At 45.5% G+C, this 17,705-nt stretch overlaps 1 protein-coding gene across 1 annotated transcript in view; it reads left to right on the top strand.

The window, feature by feature from the left end:
- The first annotated feature begins 3,423 nt into the window (after window positions 1-3,423).
- Window positions 3,424-17,705, top strand: part of EFNB1 (ephrin B1) — a 54,206-nt gene continuing 39,924 nt past the window's right edge. Inside the window, exon 1 of the mRNA XM_040406249.1 lies at window positions 3,424-3,858. Coding sequence (XP_040262183.1) covers window positions 3,752-3,858 — 107 coding nt within the window. The 5' untranslated portion in view covers window positions 3,424-3,751. The remainder of the gene's footprint in view (window positions 3,859-17,705) is intronic.

Below are 17,705 nucleotides of genomic sequence, written 5' to 3'. Positions count from 1 at the left end.
CAAAATGAAAGCTGTGCTGTGATTGGTTGCTATGGGCCAGGTCTATTTTTTGACATTTTTGTAAATATCTCCCAAGTGTGCTCTTTTTTAATTATATATTTTTCTGTGGGAAATAATGAATGCTTCCACAGAAATCTGCACTTAGGCAGAATTTCTTTTTGGGATTCTACGAAAGCTGAGTGACCATCACAAGCAGCTGTAATAAAGCACACGCCTTTGTCTACTTTGTCATTTGTTTCATTTTTTGAGGAGAAAATACTGTGTGAAGCCAGCCATGAACGGTTCAGGTGAAATAGTCCAACATTTTGTGGACGAGGTAGAAACGGCGTAAAGACGTAACGTCTGTTTGTAATAAAAATACTTTCACTCAAACAAAACCACACAAACAAAATCTGAAGAAATTTCAGGCACCTGGATTTCAGCTTATAAATCAGAGACATAAAACAGTCAGACGGGCATCTTTTAATCCCCCTAATATGACCTAAAAATAAAGGGAGCCTTTAATGTGCCCGTAAACTTGTCATTATTAACCAGTGCGGCTCAGACCTCACCTTGTGGCAGACGTGTTGCTGCGCTCTCAAACACAAATCTAAAATCTCTTTCAGGGGCCGAAGAAATTCTGGGATCAGAGTCGGCTCTGCATTGTTCAGTCATCGGTCTAGTCAGGTATTATACATGGCCCCCCTAAAAAAGGGCTACATGGCGGTCACACAGCTCCTTACTGCCCTCCCTGATTTCAGTCAGAGATACCTGTGAAGAGGAGTCTTGGCACGCTCCGCCAGAAGCCTTATGTATATAGGGAGGACCTGATAATGCCAATAACGATTGTATAGATTGTAAGCCCCCGCGGGCAGGGTCTCACCCCTTCTGTACCAACGTGTAACACGTCTTGTTCTTGTCTGTATTATGTATGTGCACCCTTTTCATGTGTGCAGCGCCATGGAATGAATGGCGCTTTAATAATGAATAATAATGATAGAATTAGCGCCTGCTTAGTATTCACAAATAGACTGGTGACAGGTGAAAGAAAGTAAGATAGACCCGAGGAACTAATACTGAAGATGAATGCTTTATTTGTAGGCACTGATGCGTTTCGAAGTCGCCCGGTTTTATAAGGATAGACAGACCTAGCTATATATATATAGATTTTTTTATTTTTTTATTTATTTATTTTTTTAATAGGAAGAAACGTTTAACTGAAAGTGACGTTCCAGCTTGGCGCCTCCTTTAAGGCTTTGTCTCGCTTCAGCAAACAGCATTTATTATGTAGAAAAAGTTAATACAAGAAACTTACTAATAATGCAACCAAAAATGAGGAGACAATACGGACAGTCACAATACATTAGTAAGCGCCTTGTATTAAAGGGGTTTTCCTGGATTTTAATATGTCAGAATTATCAAAATCCCAGAAAACCTCTTTATTTTTGTCTACATGCCGTTTGCTGAAGTGAGAAAACCCCTTTAAACCACGTATTACGTAATTGTGCCTGTCTTTGCCAGAATTGTCCGTATGCACAATGAACGTCGGGAGAAACAGCTGTCAGCCGAAGGCCAACACTTATCTCATATGCACGGCCAACTTAACGGTATAACCACAGGCGACTGTTCAATTCCTGTGCGCTTTCTGCAGAAACGGCCCCATTCAGAAGTATGCAACTGATTTTCTATCATTTCTGCAACAAATCTGCTGTGTGTGAATGCACCCTTAGGGTGGCTGCAATGGTGCAGATTTATGTGCAGAAAAGTGCACAAAAAAGGCATGTAAATCTGGATTATTTATCACATTTTTGGTGTGGTTTTTGGTGCAGATTTGATGCAGATTTTCCCCAGATCTCACTCTTCCATTGGAAATGTAAATCCACACAATCAAATTCTGCAGCTAATTTCCGTATCTGAGATTTGTCTATCCTCATACACTTTGGTGGTACCGTATTATGTTGCGGTTTTCCACACAAAATCTGCTCAGAAAAACCGCTCGTAATCTGCACCGTGTGCAGCCATCCTTAATGGTTAAAGGGGTTCTCCAAGATTTTAATAAAGTTGGCCTATCCTCAGGATAGATCCTCAATATCGAAATCTCAGTTAAACCGTTTAAAATGACCCCAAGCTGGTAGATGATAGTCTGAACAAGATTGTGTATTTAAGACTAATGAGTATGGCTCCCCAAGTCATAAGCGACCTAAGATGATCCGCACAAGTGTGAATAACGTCGACTTCTCAGCTCACATCCTAAGTGCAGGGCACAGTCACTGGGTGGTTGTAATAAAATGTGAGAATTCTGGTTTCCTGGGAACTGTAAGGTGAGAGGACACATGAGAGAGATCACCGCTTGCCTGTTTAGGGTGTAGAATAACAAGAAGCTAAACTAACAAGTTTACTCAGAGCTGAAAAGAGCTTTCTCATTGTGCAAGAAGCAGAAAGGAGAGACTGAGGGGAGGGGACCATGTGCACAAGTCAGGAGATGACCTGGCCATTGTCTTCTTCTCACTGGGACCTCTGTGAGGGGGGACATGGCTGAAATAATGTAGTGTCAGTGAATAGAGACTACTTCATAAACAGAGGAGAGACTCCCACCCCTCCCCACTGCCAGTGAATGCCCCAGTCCATAAATCAGATTACCCCCCACACGGCAGGCAGAGCTGGCACTTGTGTGCACCATCTCTGTACAGGAGTCCATTTTCTGGGTCACCGGGGACATTTTGGAGCACATAGTTCAGTATGAGGGCTCATGCACATGACCGTATTTTGCATCTGCGTCCGATGCACATTTTTGCGGATTGCACTTGGACCTCTTCATCTCTGAGTCATGAGACAGTCATGCTGTCGCAACCGTATATTTGTTCCGCAAATGATAAAACATGCCCTATTCTTGTCCATATTGTGGACGAGATTAGTCATTTCTAGTGATAGGAGAGAAAAAACGCAGGCAGCACATGGTAAGTATGTGAGCCGCTGTTTTGGGGAAAGAAACGTGGACAGGGTGTGTGCATGGGGCCTGATGAGAAATATCTGCCCAGTGATGCCCCATTTCTCACAGTTCTGCAGGGTAAATGTGAGGGACCTCTCCTAGCTTTTTACAGTATCCTCTGACATTTGGGCAATATTGTGCACACTACCTGTGCTCCACCCTGTGTGGGGTGACTGTTCATACACAACTCCCAAAGTGACTGCAGCCATAGAAGTCTAGGCACTGGGTTGTCATTGATACTGAGAGCCCGCGCTACACCCGCCGCACGGACGTACAGCTGCTCTCCAGCACAGAGTGAGCGCGGCTCCTTTAAGGGGCGTGTCTTAGCGTCAGTCACGCCTCTCACAAGGCACGGGGCGGGATTCGGCGAGGGAGCCTCATTAGACTGTTGTCATTGGTTGAAGCCGTGATTCTGCGGCCACGCCCCCGGGGTGATGCGAGCGGCGGTTGCTGAGTACCTCAGTCTGAGCCGGGCGGCTGCAGGAGTGAGCATCGTGCTTCCTTGTCTGTCACCTCGAAGGCTCTGCCCCGGAGCTCGCATTGGACAGGACGCGGAGGACTGTGTGCTGAGCCCGCGCTGCTTGTTGTGTAGCAGCTGGAGATTACTGCGGTGTGGAGGGCGGCATGGAGCCGTGACCGGGGCTAGGGGATTACAATTCAGCGCTCCGACTCTAGGGGATGGGAAGCCTGGATACCTGACGGAGCTGTGGGCGGGTTCTGAGATTGGACGGGAAAAGTTCGGATTGTCCGCGACTGGCACGGTGACCCCAGCCGGGAGTTGGGATGGAGGGTCTCCGGCGGCTGCTCGGGCTCCTGCTCGCTCTGTGGCGGGTGTGCGCGGTGCTCGGCAAGAACCTGGAGGCGGTGACCTGGAACTCGCAAAACTCGCGGTAAGGCTGCTGCTCGGAGCGATCACCTGCTGCGCCCGCTCCACCGACCGGCTCCCCAGCGTGTGCCCACTCCGGTGCCCGGCTCCAACCTATACAGGTGGCAGTGACTGGATGAAGTGTGCCGAAGGCCGATGCCCGCACATCTCTCTGTTGGCATCCTGTGCAGCCAGCTGTATGGTGCTTGGCACTCTTATTTCCACTGTAATATGGCGGGGTATGCAGGTAGTGCCTACTGTTGGTGCCAGTGAATCCGGTTATAGGCAGCATTATTACTGGTTAGGTACCTGGTACTGTTGTAAACTCTTTACTGCTGCCAGTGTGTGGTCTGGTACAGGGTATTACTGGGCTCATATCTGTACTGCTGGCATCGTGTGCTTTGTTACTGGCACCGTGTGTGTGGTCGGGTATGTGGTATTATTGGGCACAGTATATATCTGTGTGGTCAGTTACTTAGCATACGATTGGGCACAATACTGGTTGGTGTTGATGCCTCGTTTACCAGGACTCCATCTCTAGAACAATTTCCATAAATGAAACTTTCTGAGAAGTTTCTCGATTTGTATTTGGGAAGGATTGTGGACAGAGATGGTGTCTGGTAAGTTGTGTGGTTGTGGCATGGAGCAGGGCACAATGGCTTGTAGAGTCTATGTACATTTCCCTTTGTGTTTCTTCACTCCTGGTCCTGGAGAAGCAGTAGAAGACATGTTGGTGTCTATGTAGCAGTGAAATTGTGTGACCACGATCATGTATGGAGGGTTTCCATAGCCGGATCCTCATTGTCCATTCAGCCCATTATCACACTTTGTAAGAGTGGTCTTTGTAAAGCCATTGAGGTTGTGATGGGTTTATTGGAAGACTAGCAGATAAGATCATCTTCCTCCCTTCATGTCAAGAGGCCTGTTCTTCATGCCCGCTAAGTGACACTTCATTGCTATATACAGTTGATCCCCAGCCTTGCCCGTAGAATCCAGATGTATCCGAAATCCATCATTTCGCAATGTTTCCTGTTTGGAGACAAGATTTTCTGGGCTTTTTGTGGATCTAGATAAAGGAACCTTCCTGACCATATAAAATAATGCAAGGATGAAAGTTTTCTCTGTTAAGAACCTGCGATGCAGGAGCTCCATTCTGGCCAGTCGGTATGTTTTTTAGCTTCTGTAGTCTTGTATTGTATTATTCATTAGGCTTAAGATGACTCTAGATGTGAGATTTACATTGCTCCCTCTCGTTGACCTTAACAATGTGGCACTGGTCTCACCACGTCAGTCTTTTCCCCTGTAGGAGATGGCTGCCTGGCGAGATGAGAAGCCCCTATTCGCATGTCTGTGTATAACGTGCCATCGGTGGTTTTTGTTGCTTCTCTCAGCTCCCCTGACTTGTAGTTGGGTCTTTGAGTGGCTACTAGTGTTATTTTCCCATCTCTAAGTACATGTAGATATCTACAGGGTTTGTACGGTAAGGCTGATCGATCAGATGCATACCTCATATTATTGTACTTGTCAGTCATGTCGGGAGGCTGCTGTGTGTATTCGGGGTGCGGCAGGGGTCTCTCCTTGAAAAGGGTCTTTGTAAATAGCCTGGTTGAAAACAAACCTTGTGCTGCCAGAGGGAGCTGTATCCAGCCGTAGAGGTGCCGTTCTCAGACAGCAATCTGTGGTGGTGGCTCACAAAGCTGAAGGACCTGGGTAGACACATTCTGGTTTGGGAGTTTGACACCAGGGGCATGAAAACTGGGCAATGTATAGATGGGCACATGTTGGCGAGGCTTTAGTAATCGAGACTAGCAGCTCTCTGACTCGTGTGCTTCAGAAGTCTCAATCCCACCACACGTTGCAATGTTCCACCATGATCTGACAATTTCTGTCATGAATTATACAGTAAAACTAATGACCGTCACTTCTAGACGTAAAAATGAGCAGAGACTTGTCTGCGATTCCCAGCAGATCGGTGTAGCCTGTATCTAGAGAGGAGCTGAAGGCTAAGAAACTCATCATTTGGGTTGTGATTCACAGATTAAAAATGGAGAATTGCAGGTTAAACTTTGTCACTTTTTTAAATTTTTTTGAATGGAAGTTTTAATGTTCATATTCACCTGGCTAGTATTTTTTATCTGCGTTATCCCCGGCATTTTCATGTCCGCCTGGGAGAAGTAACGCATGTCTGACGTAACTAGCATTGGGAATTGGCCAGGACATGTCTGTTGCGTTATCTCATGGGTTTAATAGGCCGCTGCTCTTGGCTTTATTGATAGCTGGGGTGTAATTACTATTGCAATTAAACCTATATAGAGAACAGAACGTGACTTGTAATGTCTTTACCAGAACGGGTGTATCCACAGCACAGTTGTAGGCTGTCAAGGCCGGGTGGTGCTTTCCTCAATTGCCTCGTCTTCAGCGTTTTGACGCGTTAACTCTTTGCCTAGTTTTAGTTGTCCACGCTGTGACTGACTGCTAGCCTGCGCCTCCTATACAGCCCACGGTCCCGTCTACAGTATCCCCTCTACCACAGTCATGTGTAATACAAAATCTTCTAAATCCCTCAGAGTTGTATCTACTGTATAGGAAACCCAAATGTCTAATCTCTAAGTCGCCGCAGTCTAGTGAGAACAATAGCGTAGTAAATATCACTGGTCTGAGCCCTATATTGCTATCGAAAGTTTCGTTACACCTAATTAAAGTGAAGGGCTTTGACAGCGGGGGAATCTGCCACAATTACATCAGGGGTCCTTCAGAAACCGGGGCCCCCTTTCCCGTGGCTAAAGTGTGAAGGACGTCTGACTCTGATGTGTTCACAAGCTATAGGAAATAAAACCTAAAGAGTAACTGCTGCTCAACATTTCTCAGAGTTCCTATCAATAAAACAGTGTGCAGGAGATAGAGAGATATATATATTTTTTTTTAATTTCTTTTAGCATAAGTCCAGTTTTTTACCTCTCTAAAATATCCCATCTATGGTAAACTTCTTTTTTTTTTTTTGTGTGTGTGATGAGATGTTAACTTCTCCTTCCCAACCTGTTGAAAACCTTTGTGTAGATCCTTGAGCGGTATTTTTCTTACTGCTGTTGTACGTTTGTAGAAATCCTTGTTTTATGGTTTACGTTGTCCCTTTTCTTGGCGTTCACGGTGCAGCTAATGTCTCATGCTCACGTCTTTTCTCCTCTAGCAGTATGGACCAGTGATGGTCATGCTGGGGCTGGTCTAGAATGGGAATCGCTCCACTTTGTGCCTTACTCCTTGTGTCTGGCAGCTTTAATGTGTGGTTTCAGCACAGTTACATAGAACAAATAATTTATGTTCAGATCTTCTGTATCCTGTTGTTTTTTTTTTTTTTTTCCCCTCTAAATCTTTAGGTGTGGCACATTAACCCTCTCTACCCTGCGGACATCAAGCATTTGTCTTCAGTAATTGGATGACGGGCTAATGTGTAGCATGTGGTTTGGAGACGCAGTGACATTTCTGCTGCTCCACTGCTCTTCTTCCACTTGCGGTAAATAAGACAATAGTCGCCTGGTAATTACACTGCCGCGTTAGTGGATGTTCTCCTAACAAGCGACGGTTCACATCTCCCTGTGCAGCCACCCCAGCCCTCATCCATTACAGAACAGGTTTAGACGCTGCCGTCGGTTTCTCTAAATGCTTTGCATAGCAACAAAAAAATATACTGCCCTTCAGGACGGACAGATGCACAGTCGACATATTCCTCTTGCAGATACAATGCCCACCTTTCTCAGTAATCTGAATGCAGCGAGGCACCTCAGGGCATGATGTGCCCACCTCCTACAGAGTGGATGTGACAGGTTCTGCCAAGCAGACGGTGCATGTGGGTATGGTTCACTGGATCCCAAGGGGGCTATTATGTGTTTTAGGTTAACAGAGATGGATGGTATGAGAGCACATTCCTAAATATCTTGGGAGTTGTTGTTCTACCCCTTCACTTTTTAGACTGCTGTGCCATTGATGGTTAATAGGCCTTCCCTGTGTTGGCGGGCATTCTTGTATTATTTTAGGTATTCCTCTCTCCCCGTCCTTCGTTCTGTTTTACTTTCAGCTCTGCTGAGTAAGTAATTATACTGCTGGCAGTGTAGACTATTTGGTGCTCGTCTTTCGCTTCTTATTTCCATTGGGTATTATCTCCTCTGTGCCAGGGGGACAGGATCACTTGCTGAAATCTAAATTGGTGAAGCACCTTCTATTTAGAGAAATGCGGCCCAGCAAAGACCTGTGCCCCGCTGTGTAAATGACTCCTGATGTCGCTGTGCCGGGCTCCATAATCTCCTGTGAGAAGTTTGTACGTGCCTACGGGGCACCGTATGGTCGCATTAGTCAGTAAATACTGTTTTTGCAGGGTCCCTCATTGCTTCACGGCTTAATCTTGTTCACTAAACTGCATTAAAGCCCCCTAAAAGCCTGGCTTTGCATGCCATGGTAGCCATTTTTCAGGCTGCTTTGTATGTGAACTTCCAGTGGAGCGTAAGGAATTGGCTCTTATGTGGGCACCGCTCTTAGGAATGTCAGTGTGCGTCTGGACCAGACATTACGTACAGGCAAATGACTCTTTTGGTTCTAGTCTCTGGTTAACCCTTTCTAGTCCTCTTGTAATGTGGCAGCTCGCATCCCTTTACTTTGGGGTTTCTAATTCTGGCTTTTGTATTCTTTTTATAGGATTTTAGGATGTACGTTATGTGCTGGTCTGCCGCATTTGCTATTACCGCTGGGCGTTTTTGATGCTTCTTGTATGTAACGTCACATTTTTAGAGTGAAATGATTCGCTTTCCTCTGGGAAATTCTTGTTTGAGAAGGTTTCACCCTTGTTAACCTAATGTCATAGTAGCATTTAAACAGTCATTTATCTTTGAAGGACCTACAGCCCTTATCAGCCGTGGAGTACTTGTCCAAACATTGCTTTGGATCCTGTCTTAATTCCTTTCAAACACTCCTATCGGGAATAATTTACAAATTAAAATCTATTTATCTGGATTCCTAATCTTTTACAGTATTAACGCTACCACAGCTCAAAGTCCAAATGGTGATCCCTCTTTTGTAACGTTATTCCTGGGCATCAAGGAAGCTGAGATATGGGGTGCTGTTTTATGGTCTCCAGTGTCCCATTAAACATTTCCCTTCTCCCATTCTTGGTATAGGACCGTTTTCTGTATGTAGTGTCTAGAGAGATATTGTAAATGAAAGCTAGTCATTGTGATGTCCCCGCTGGAGCTTCCTCACCTGACTTGCTGTAGCACCGCCTAGAAGCCCTCAATGCCATTTGGAAAGTCCATTAGGAAGACAGAGCTTCTGCCAAGGCAGAAAACAATAAAACAAAGCAGCGACTTGTAAACGTGTTAATTAGTCTTGGGACTCAAGCTGCACCATAGCAGATAATGAACTTTCCTGAAGATTGTACAAGATGGTGAAGCTGTGGCGCTGAAGCAGTTAAAATGCCTCTTTTGTTTAAGAGCCCAACACTAAGTGCATTTGTTCATCGGTGGTGCCAGAGGGACTGGAGCTGTCTTGTAATACAGTATTTGTCAAAGCGAAATATTAAACACATGAATGGAATCGGCTTTGCCCTCGCATACCCTTCATATTGTTCTGCTGGCCCAAAATCCAGAGCCTGTCTGAGTATAGTGTCCACTAAGGCAGGTTATACAAGTGCTGGGTGGTGCGCGGGCATTGTGTAGAAAAGCCTATACCCTCGGAGAGCATTTGTTTTTCCTTCGGAATTAGGTTTACAGGAATTCCAGACTCCATTCATATAAACAGTTTACCGTAAAGTGAGACAAAAGTACCAAGTCGCGAATAAACTGCTGCATAAAACCCTAAAAAGTCTTAAAGTATATTATATATAAAATTATATTTACATATTCATTTGTTCTATACAGTTTCCCAGTCGAAATTAATAAAGTCCCAAATCCATCCTTATAAAGCTAAACCCTAAAAGGGGATGATCTGCCAGGGCTGGTTTAATAAGCTGCGTGTAGCATTTCTGCTACTGGGTGGACAGGGGCGCACTTTATTTTCCCATTATGGACTACAACCCCTGCCAAGCACAGGCAGAGCAGATGGTAATCTACCTATAGTTGGATGTATCTGCTGGATATTGGGAAAGCTGAGTACGCATTGAGTTGCATGAAATGATGCTATGTCTGACGGAATGATTCCATAGCAGGACGCTGAACTGTTCTCCTAAAATGCCCCTGATTGTTCATGGTAATTTGGTTGGAGATGATGTGCTGTCTTTGGTAATCCTGTTAAAACCTCATCATCTATCCCTGGTTAGGGATTGTACACTTAATCCTTTGCTGAAGAAGGAGCCAAATGGCCGTTTGTATTTGTCTGGTTCAGCTCTGACTACGTGTACAGCCAGGCACAGGCGCTTTATACTGCACGGTGACGACGGCTTTTCTTCACATCCCTTACAAAGTAATTGTCTCTGGTACCTGGGAATTTCTGGAGAATCTTGGGTTCTGTCATAACGTGGAGCTGCTTTGGTCTGTGCTGATGTCGGAGCGGTTCAGAGTCTCGCTGGAATCCATTACAGGTTCCACATTCGACATCTTTTGGTCCAGAACTTTTTATCGTAACTTTATACTGTATGTACTTCAAACATATTCATTATGGATATTTTCGCATGTAGCAGATATGCTGCTGATGTTGTGTCCAGGTTTGCGTAGTGGGTAGAGTTTAACAAATCTTGTCCACCCATTGCGGGAAAAAAAAAAGGTTGAAATTGCCATGGGGTGTGGGTACATAGGGCACATTGGTGCAACTGAAACGGCATGCGACTGGAGTCCACTTTAGATTTGAAGTCCATCACGTGAACTAAGTGGCACCAGGGACCCTTTTTTTTATTCTTTTAAGCACTCGGTTCCAGTACAGGTGACCGTCCCTACTCTCGAAGATTTCAGAATGTTTTTTCACTCCTCTGTTGGCATGTACATGGTAAGACATCTGCCCGAAAGCTGAGGGGAAGAATGTGTAGCTAAATTCTGCCTAGTCCTTTACCACTTACACAGCTGCCAGGTCACTTGTGGACCACATAGGGTCCAGACTTTGTCACCAAGAGGTGACATGTATCAGCTGGAGAAGCAGCAGCTAGGTGGGCATCATAACAAGCTGCTGATGATCAGTGGCCTTTATTTCAGTTGGGCTGGGTTATGAATGAAGGGAAGGGGCAGATATTTTTGTGGACTTCTACACTAAGGAGACAGTACAGCCCCGCTCATCATCAGCGGACTGGTAGTAAGTAGTCCAACAGCTGGCTGGCACAGGTTTTATATGGTTACTGTTAGTATGTTGCATGTTTGTTAAATTGGGGTCAGTGCTGTAATGGTACAAGAGCAGTGGTGGGATATTCCTCCTACTCCACAGCTACTGGGATTAATCCTTCCCAAGACTCTGCAGATGTCAGAGAAAATCCCCTGCTTGAAAGTGGAAATTGATCTGATGATCGGAGCTGAAAATGACCTCTTAATCTTCGCCTCCCATCTCGGAATTATTTAGGTTGAAAACCAAGTGATTGTGCCTGTTCGGTGTGCAAACGTGAACGGTGTGGCGGTATGGAGAGGCTCATGGGAAGGCTCTGTGCGTCCATATAGACGCTTCTATTATTTACAGGCCAGATTAATATGAAATGTAGCTCTCCGTAATGATCCTCTAGACGCTATAACGTTACTGGGAAGTGGGGTTGTCAGCTATCCAGTCCAGGAACGTCCATCTCCACAGGCAGATAAAATGTCCAATACTTTTATAAAATCGTATGAAGTTTAAAATAATCTAACGGCAAGAGAAGAGCGCAACGCTTCCGCTTTTCAATCATGACGATCATAGCAATGCATGTCTGTTATATTAGAGGTAGATAACTTGCCACGTGGTGGTATCCTGCAGGAGGAATTCTTTCATAGCAGCTGATTGAGTTGCATGATATTGCAACTTGATGAGTCTGTAATACGTTATAATGAAATGCAACTTGTCGATGAAGGTCAATTTAGGGCACATCTATTCAGGACTTAGACCCTGTGGATTTGCCATCTGCAGCATTTTACAGTACCGGCAAAGCAGATGACCTGTTTAAGAAATCTCATCCACACTCTGATCAGAATCTGAAACCTAAATTGATTTCAAGTCTGAAGCATCTTGGGGTTTGTCCTTTTACTATGCATGGAGTAAAATCTGACTTTCCACGGTGGAAAATCCTTCTTGTAAGGTTGTACCATTAGAATGGCACCCTTGAGGCACAGAAGTGTGCAATGTGGCTTCAGTTTCATGAAAGTTGCACCCTTGGTCATATATTTAGTACTGTGGATCTTAGTCCGTTACCACCTTGGTACTAGCATATAGGGGGTCATTTATTAAGGCCAGTGTTTTAGACGCTGCTCTTAAAGAGGACCTTTCACCTTGAAAAACATTGTGAACGAAGTATGCTGCCATGGAGAGCGGCGCCCGGGGATCTCACTGCACTTACTATTACCCCTGGGCGCCGCTCTGTTCTCCCGTTATGCCCTCCGGTATCTTCACTCACTAAGTTATAGTAGGCGGTGTCTGCCCTTGTCCTGTGGGCGTCTCCTAGGCTGCAGCGCTGGCCAATCGCAGCTCACAGCTTACAGCCTGGGAGAAAAAAACCTCCCAGGCTGTGAGCTGCGATTGGCCAGCGCTGCAGCCTAGCAGAAGGAGACGCCCACAGGACAAGGGCAGACACCGCCTACTATAACTTAGTGAGTGAAGATACCGGAGGGCATAACGGGAGAACGGAGCGGCGCCCAGGGGTAATAGTAAGTGCAGTGAGATCCCCGGGCGCCGCTCTATATGTATGTATGTATCCTTAGTTCACAATGTTTTTCAAGGTGAAAGGTCCTCTTTAATATCCCCTATAGCTGGTGTCGGCCTCTACATAACTTCAGCTGATCCACTGCCGCTTCCTAGCTGTCTTACATTTAGACAATTTTCTACTCTGAGATGAGATGGACCTGCCGTCCTCTTCCCTGCCACTACCACTTTTTTAGACCTGGCGTGGGCAGGGAAAAGTTGCAGATTGCGGCGCCAAGGACCTGGCAATCTGCACCAGAAATACGCCTAATATAGGTGTGTTTCTGGCTAGTAAATGACCCCCGTGGTTCCTGAATGGAGTTTGTCTAGATTACCAGTTGGGTCCTCTTCTGTCCTTCATGATTTGTTGAGATTGCCATGGTGATTGATCAACTGATTTTCATTGCTTTTGGGCTCCTCTAAAGTTAAAGTACGTTTATATCAGATGATCTCTGAAGGTACATTTCCCTCCTTGTGTCTTATGTGCACGCTGGATGCACAATTTCCTTTTTAAAAGTGGTTGCAGTGCCACTAAATGGCAGATGTCCTCTGCTGCCGGATCCCAGCCTTTACCCTCTTCTTAGGGTACTTTCACACTAGCGTTTTTGTTTTCTGGTAGAGTTCCGTCACAGGAGCTCAATACTGGAAAAGAACTGATCGGTTTTATCCTCATGCATTCTGAATGGAGAGCAATCTGTTCAGGATGCATCATTTCAGTCCCTCTTACGTTTTTGGACGGAGAAAATACCGCAGCATGCTGCAGTTTTCTCTCCGGCCAAAAAAACTGATCACTTCCTGGAAGGCCGGATCCAACATTATTTACATTAAAGTGTATTAGTGCCGGATCCGGCATTAAGTGTTTCGGCAATACGGATCCGGCTTTCCCGTCTGCGCATGCGCAGACCTTTTTAAGAATGCAACACTTTTTATTAATACCGGATCCGTTTTTCCGGATGACACCGGAGAGAAGGATTCGGTATTTAAATGCATTTGTCAGACGGATCCGTGTCTGTATTGCATCAGAGGATTCCGGCAGGCAGTTCCGTCGCAAGTGTGAAAGTACCCTTACTGACCATTAAACAGACTATGTTCATTTATTCCCATGTCTTGTGTATGTTCCACTCAAAACATGTGACCAGTTTGTTTCATCTTCCGGTTATTTGCCGCTGTCCATGAGCTGTGACAAGTGTTGAGCTTGCTTCCATTAATCCATTGTACTAATTGCCATTACTATACATCCTTATTTTGTGTGAGGTTTAATTCATTTATTGGCTCTTAATTTTTCTCTAATTGCCCTGATTCATTGCTTAGGTAGGATGTGATCTGTGGCTGTGAGACGACGGCAGTCATCTATCCCCAGCTGCATGTGCACACCTAGTGACATCACCGACCTGACTGCTCTGTAGAAGGCTCATCTCCCCCATCTATTGTTTCGGTGCAGATTGCTCATTGTTACTGGCAGTAGCATTGCTCAGGGCCTGTAGTTGTGGGAGGATCATTCTTTCGTTTTGTTATGCTGAAGCACAAGGTAACTGGGATACGCACCCAGAGAGAAATGTCAAATTACTGCAGCATGGGTAGATATGTAAATGATTACAGGAGTGCTCTAATTAGACACTGGGTCTTGCCACAAGATGGCATAAAAGTACTTTCCCCAGTGCCCTATAAAAAGGTTCTCAGAGGCTACTTCTGGATAGTGTACTTCTTTGAGAGATTGACTGTTAGACATGTCTCGAACGCACTCGGACATTTTGCCCAGTTGACAGACTTTGAAAGGTGGCCCATCATTTGAGTAGGAGGAGCAGGATGGTATTTTTGACAAATCGACCACCACCTAGGTCATTCTTAACCAGCTGTTTGCATGTGTCGGGAACAGCGTTTACATGAGGCAAACAGACCACTAGTAGAGAGGATTTTCATTGTCCACTATCCAGACCCTGGTGGCACCTTCATTACACACCTCTGTCTCTGGCTGGACTTTTCCCAGGCACTTAACAGAAGGAAACTAAGGCTGGGTTCACACCTGAGCGTATTCAAGAAGCACTTTTTACAGGTGTTTTTATCGGGCGTTTTTAATAGGTGGAAACAAGCAAACGCCCATTTAGGCACGTTCCCGCTGAATTCTATGGGCGGGAACGTGCGACAATACGCCCCAAAGAAGCTCCTGTACTTCTTGGGGCGTAGGGCGTTTTACAGCGCGTTCGTACATGCTGTAAAACGCTCAGGTGTGAACCTAGCCTTAGTGTTGTGGCACCACATCATGTGTGCCACTATTGCCTTCATTTACAATGGTGTCGTGAGTGAGAAACCTGGACTGGAACTGTATTGTATTTAGCAAGGAATCCAGGTTCTGTTTGGTTTCTGATGATGGTTGGGTTTGAGCATGGAGGCCTCATGGTGAGTGCTTCAATCCTGCCTTTGGTGTGGAAAAACACATCGCCCCAAACTGCTGGTGTGATGATGTGGGGAGCCATCACATACTACAGTAGTGAAACATCTGTGGGCAGGATGCCATATGGAACATGCCCAACCATATCTCATCTTATATTCCAGCAAGGGGTGGGCCAACAGAGTACTAGAGACTCTTTCAATTGTACAGTTTTCCCCATTAAACTTATTTCACTCTAATATGATCACTTACATAAGTCATCATTACATTCCCCCAGAGAAAGTTATTTCTTATTTTGTCAATGGGTATATTTCAGTGACTGGTCAAAGCAGGCCATACATATTAGGGTACTTTCACACTTGCGTTAGAGGGTTCCGGCAGGTAGTTCAGTCACCGGAACTGCCTGCTGGATCTGGAAAATCCGTATGCAAACGGATAGCATTTGTATCCGGATGCGTATCCGCCTGACAAATGCATTGAAATACTGGATCCGTCTCTCCGGTGTCATCCGGAAAAACGAATCCGGTATTTATATTTTTCCCATATTTTTTTTTTTTTTAAAGGGTCTGCGCATGTGCAGTCTAGGAAACTGGATCTGTTTTTCTAGAACATTTGGTACCATATCCGGCATAATACATTTCAATGGAAATTAATGCCGGATCCAGCATTCCGGCAAGTGTTCCCGAATTTTGGTCTGAGAAAATGCTGCAGCATGCTGCAGTATTTTCTCCGGCCAAATACCGTAAGAGTGACTGAACTGCAGACATCCTGATGCGTACTGAACGGAATGCTCTCCATTAAGAATATATTAGGATAAAACGGAAGCGTTTTTTTTTTCCGGTATAGAGACCCTATGACGGAACTTAAAGGAGTTTTCTCATCTCAGACAATGGGGGCATATCTCTAGGATATGCCCCCATTGTCTTATAGGTGCGGGTCCCACCACTGGGACCCGCACCTATATCGAGAACAGAGCCTCGAAAGTGAAGGATTGTGCACTGCGCATGCGCAGCCGTCCTCCATCCATTTCTATGGGGCCGCTGAAAACTGCTGAGCACTGGCTTGGCTATTTCCCTCTGCCCCATAGAAATGAATAGGTGCATGGGCCGCGCATGCGTAGCACGCTCCCATTCACCTCTATGGGAGAGGCTGGGATTAGCGTTTGGTGGTGGACAAACCCCAGGAAATCTGGGGTCCTCCAGCCGCATCGCTCCCCGCTCCTTTCTCGATATAGGTACGGTACCCGCACCTATCAGACAATGGGGGCATATCCTAGCGATATGCCCCCATTGTCTAAGATGGGAATACCCTGTTAATACCGAAAAACTTTAAAGCTAGTGTGAAAGTAGCCTTAATGCTTGTTGGCCAGACCCACAGATTTCAGCGTGATCTACCAGCCATATAAAATGTATGATGTTCCCACAACACATGCATGCCCATCGGAGGAGGAGATCAGGAGAGCGTTTGGCCTGCTGTTGTCCCATGTAGAGCGTATGAAGCAGCTTTGGTTATATATTACACAAGTGTCTGCACACTGCCATATAGAGCTGCCTTGTTCAACCTTCTAGTGAAACAAGAGTCTCCAAACTCTTAAGACTTGTGCCAGCACACGACAGGAAAAGTGACATGAAGACACCCTTGTGCTTCAAGTAGTAACACAGGATGGGAGGCAACGCACGGGAAGACTTGTACAACAATGGGTGAGCTTCTGCAGATTACGCCTTTCATCTTCTGACTCTTTCCGCGCTGGTTTGCCAGCAGGACAATCCATGTACAGAAAGGATCTAGAGCCTCATTTTGTAGCATCACTTTTTGGATAAACCTTTTAAGTAATTTATGTACTTAGACCAGAACTATGGAAGAGAATCTGTATTCCGGTTATACGAAGTTATCTCCTGTCCCCAGGTTAGGGGAATAGCTATTATTTGGTAGGAGTTCCAGAGAGAGCAGTCTCTGTTCATCTCGGGTGGTTCTGCAAGCAACGGGGTCCCCATTCTCATGATTGGTGTGAGGGGGGGCTGTCAGTGGTAGGACCCACACCTCCATTAATTTGCTTTATATAACCAGAATACCCCTTTAATGTTCATACTTGTATACTTACGGGTTGTGAAATCTGTTTAAAGCAATGTAGGGACACGCTACAGATGGCAGTGGAGGCTTGTCAGGAGTTTGGTGGCAGTCTATCTCCATAGTGTACACTAATATAGTGGCCTGGCCTACTGTGTGCAAATATCAGCTTTAGGACTTGTTCACCGGAGGCCATATGCATCGTGTTAAACACATTTGTAATACGATCTTGGCTTTATGGTTACTAAAAGTAATTAATTTGAACCTGCAGGACTTGTGCCATGAGGGCTGGAAATGACACGTGCCAGCTGAAATCTGGGCTACCGATTGCTCTAGACATCCCTGACATGTTTTATGTGTCACAACAAAGCCTGCTCCATCAGTACAGACACGGGGTCTAATTTCAGTGTGTTCCCCAAGTGATGGTATATGGGCATATCTGTCTGGGCACTTGATCTGTGAACAGCCTGGGTTATTTTTAGGCGCTCTTTGTCTCCTGATCTGTAGACCACCATGTAAAAGTATTCTACCAAACTTCCTCTGCCCTTTCATCCCTGTGCAGCTTTAACCTCCATGTCCTCTCTTCTGTC

Source organism: Bufo bufo, chromosome 8 (genome assembly GCF_905171765.1).
Source record: "Bufo bufo chromosome 8, aBufBuf1.1, whole genome shotgun sequence".
Classification (NCBI taxonomy): Eukaryota; Metazoa; Chordata; class Amphibia; order Anura; family Bufonidae; genus Bufo; species Bufo bufo.
This window is presented reverse-complemented; position numbering and strand designations above follow the sequence as displayed.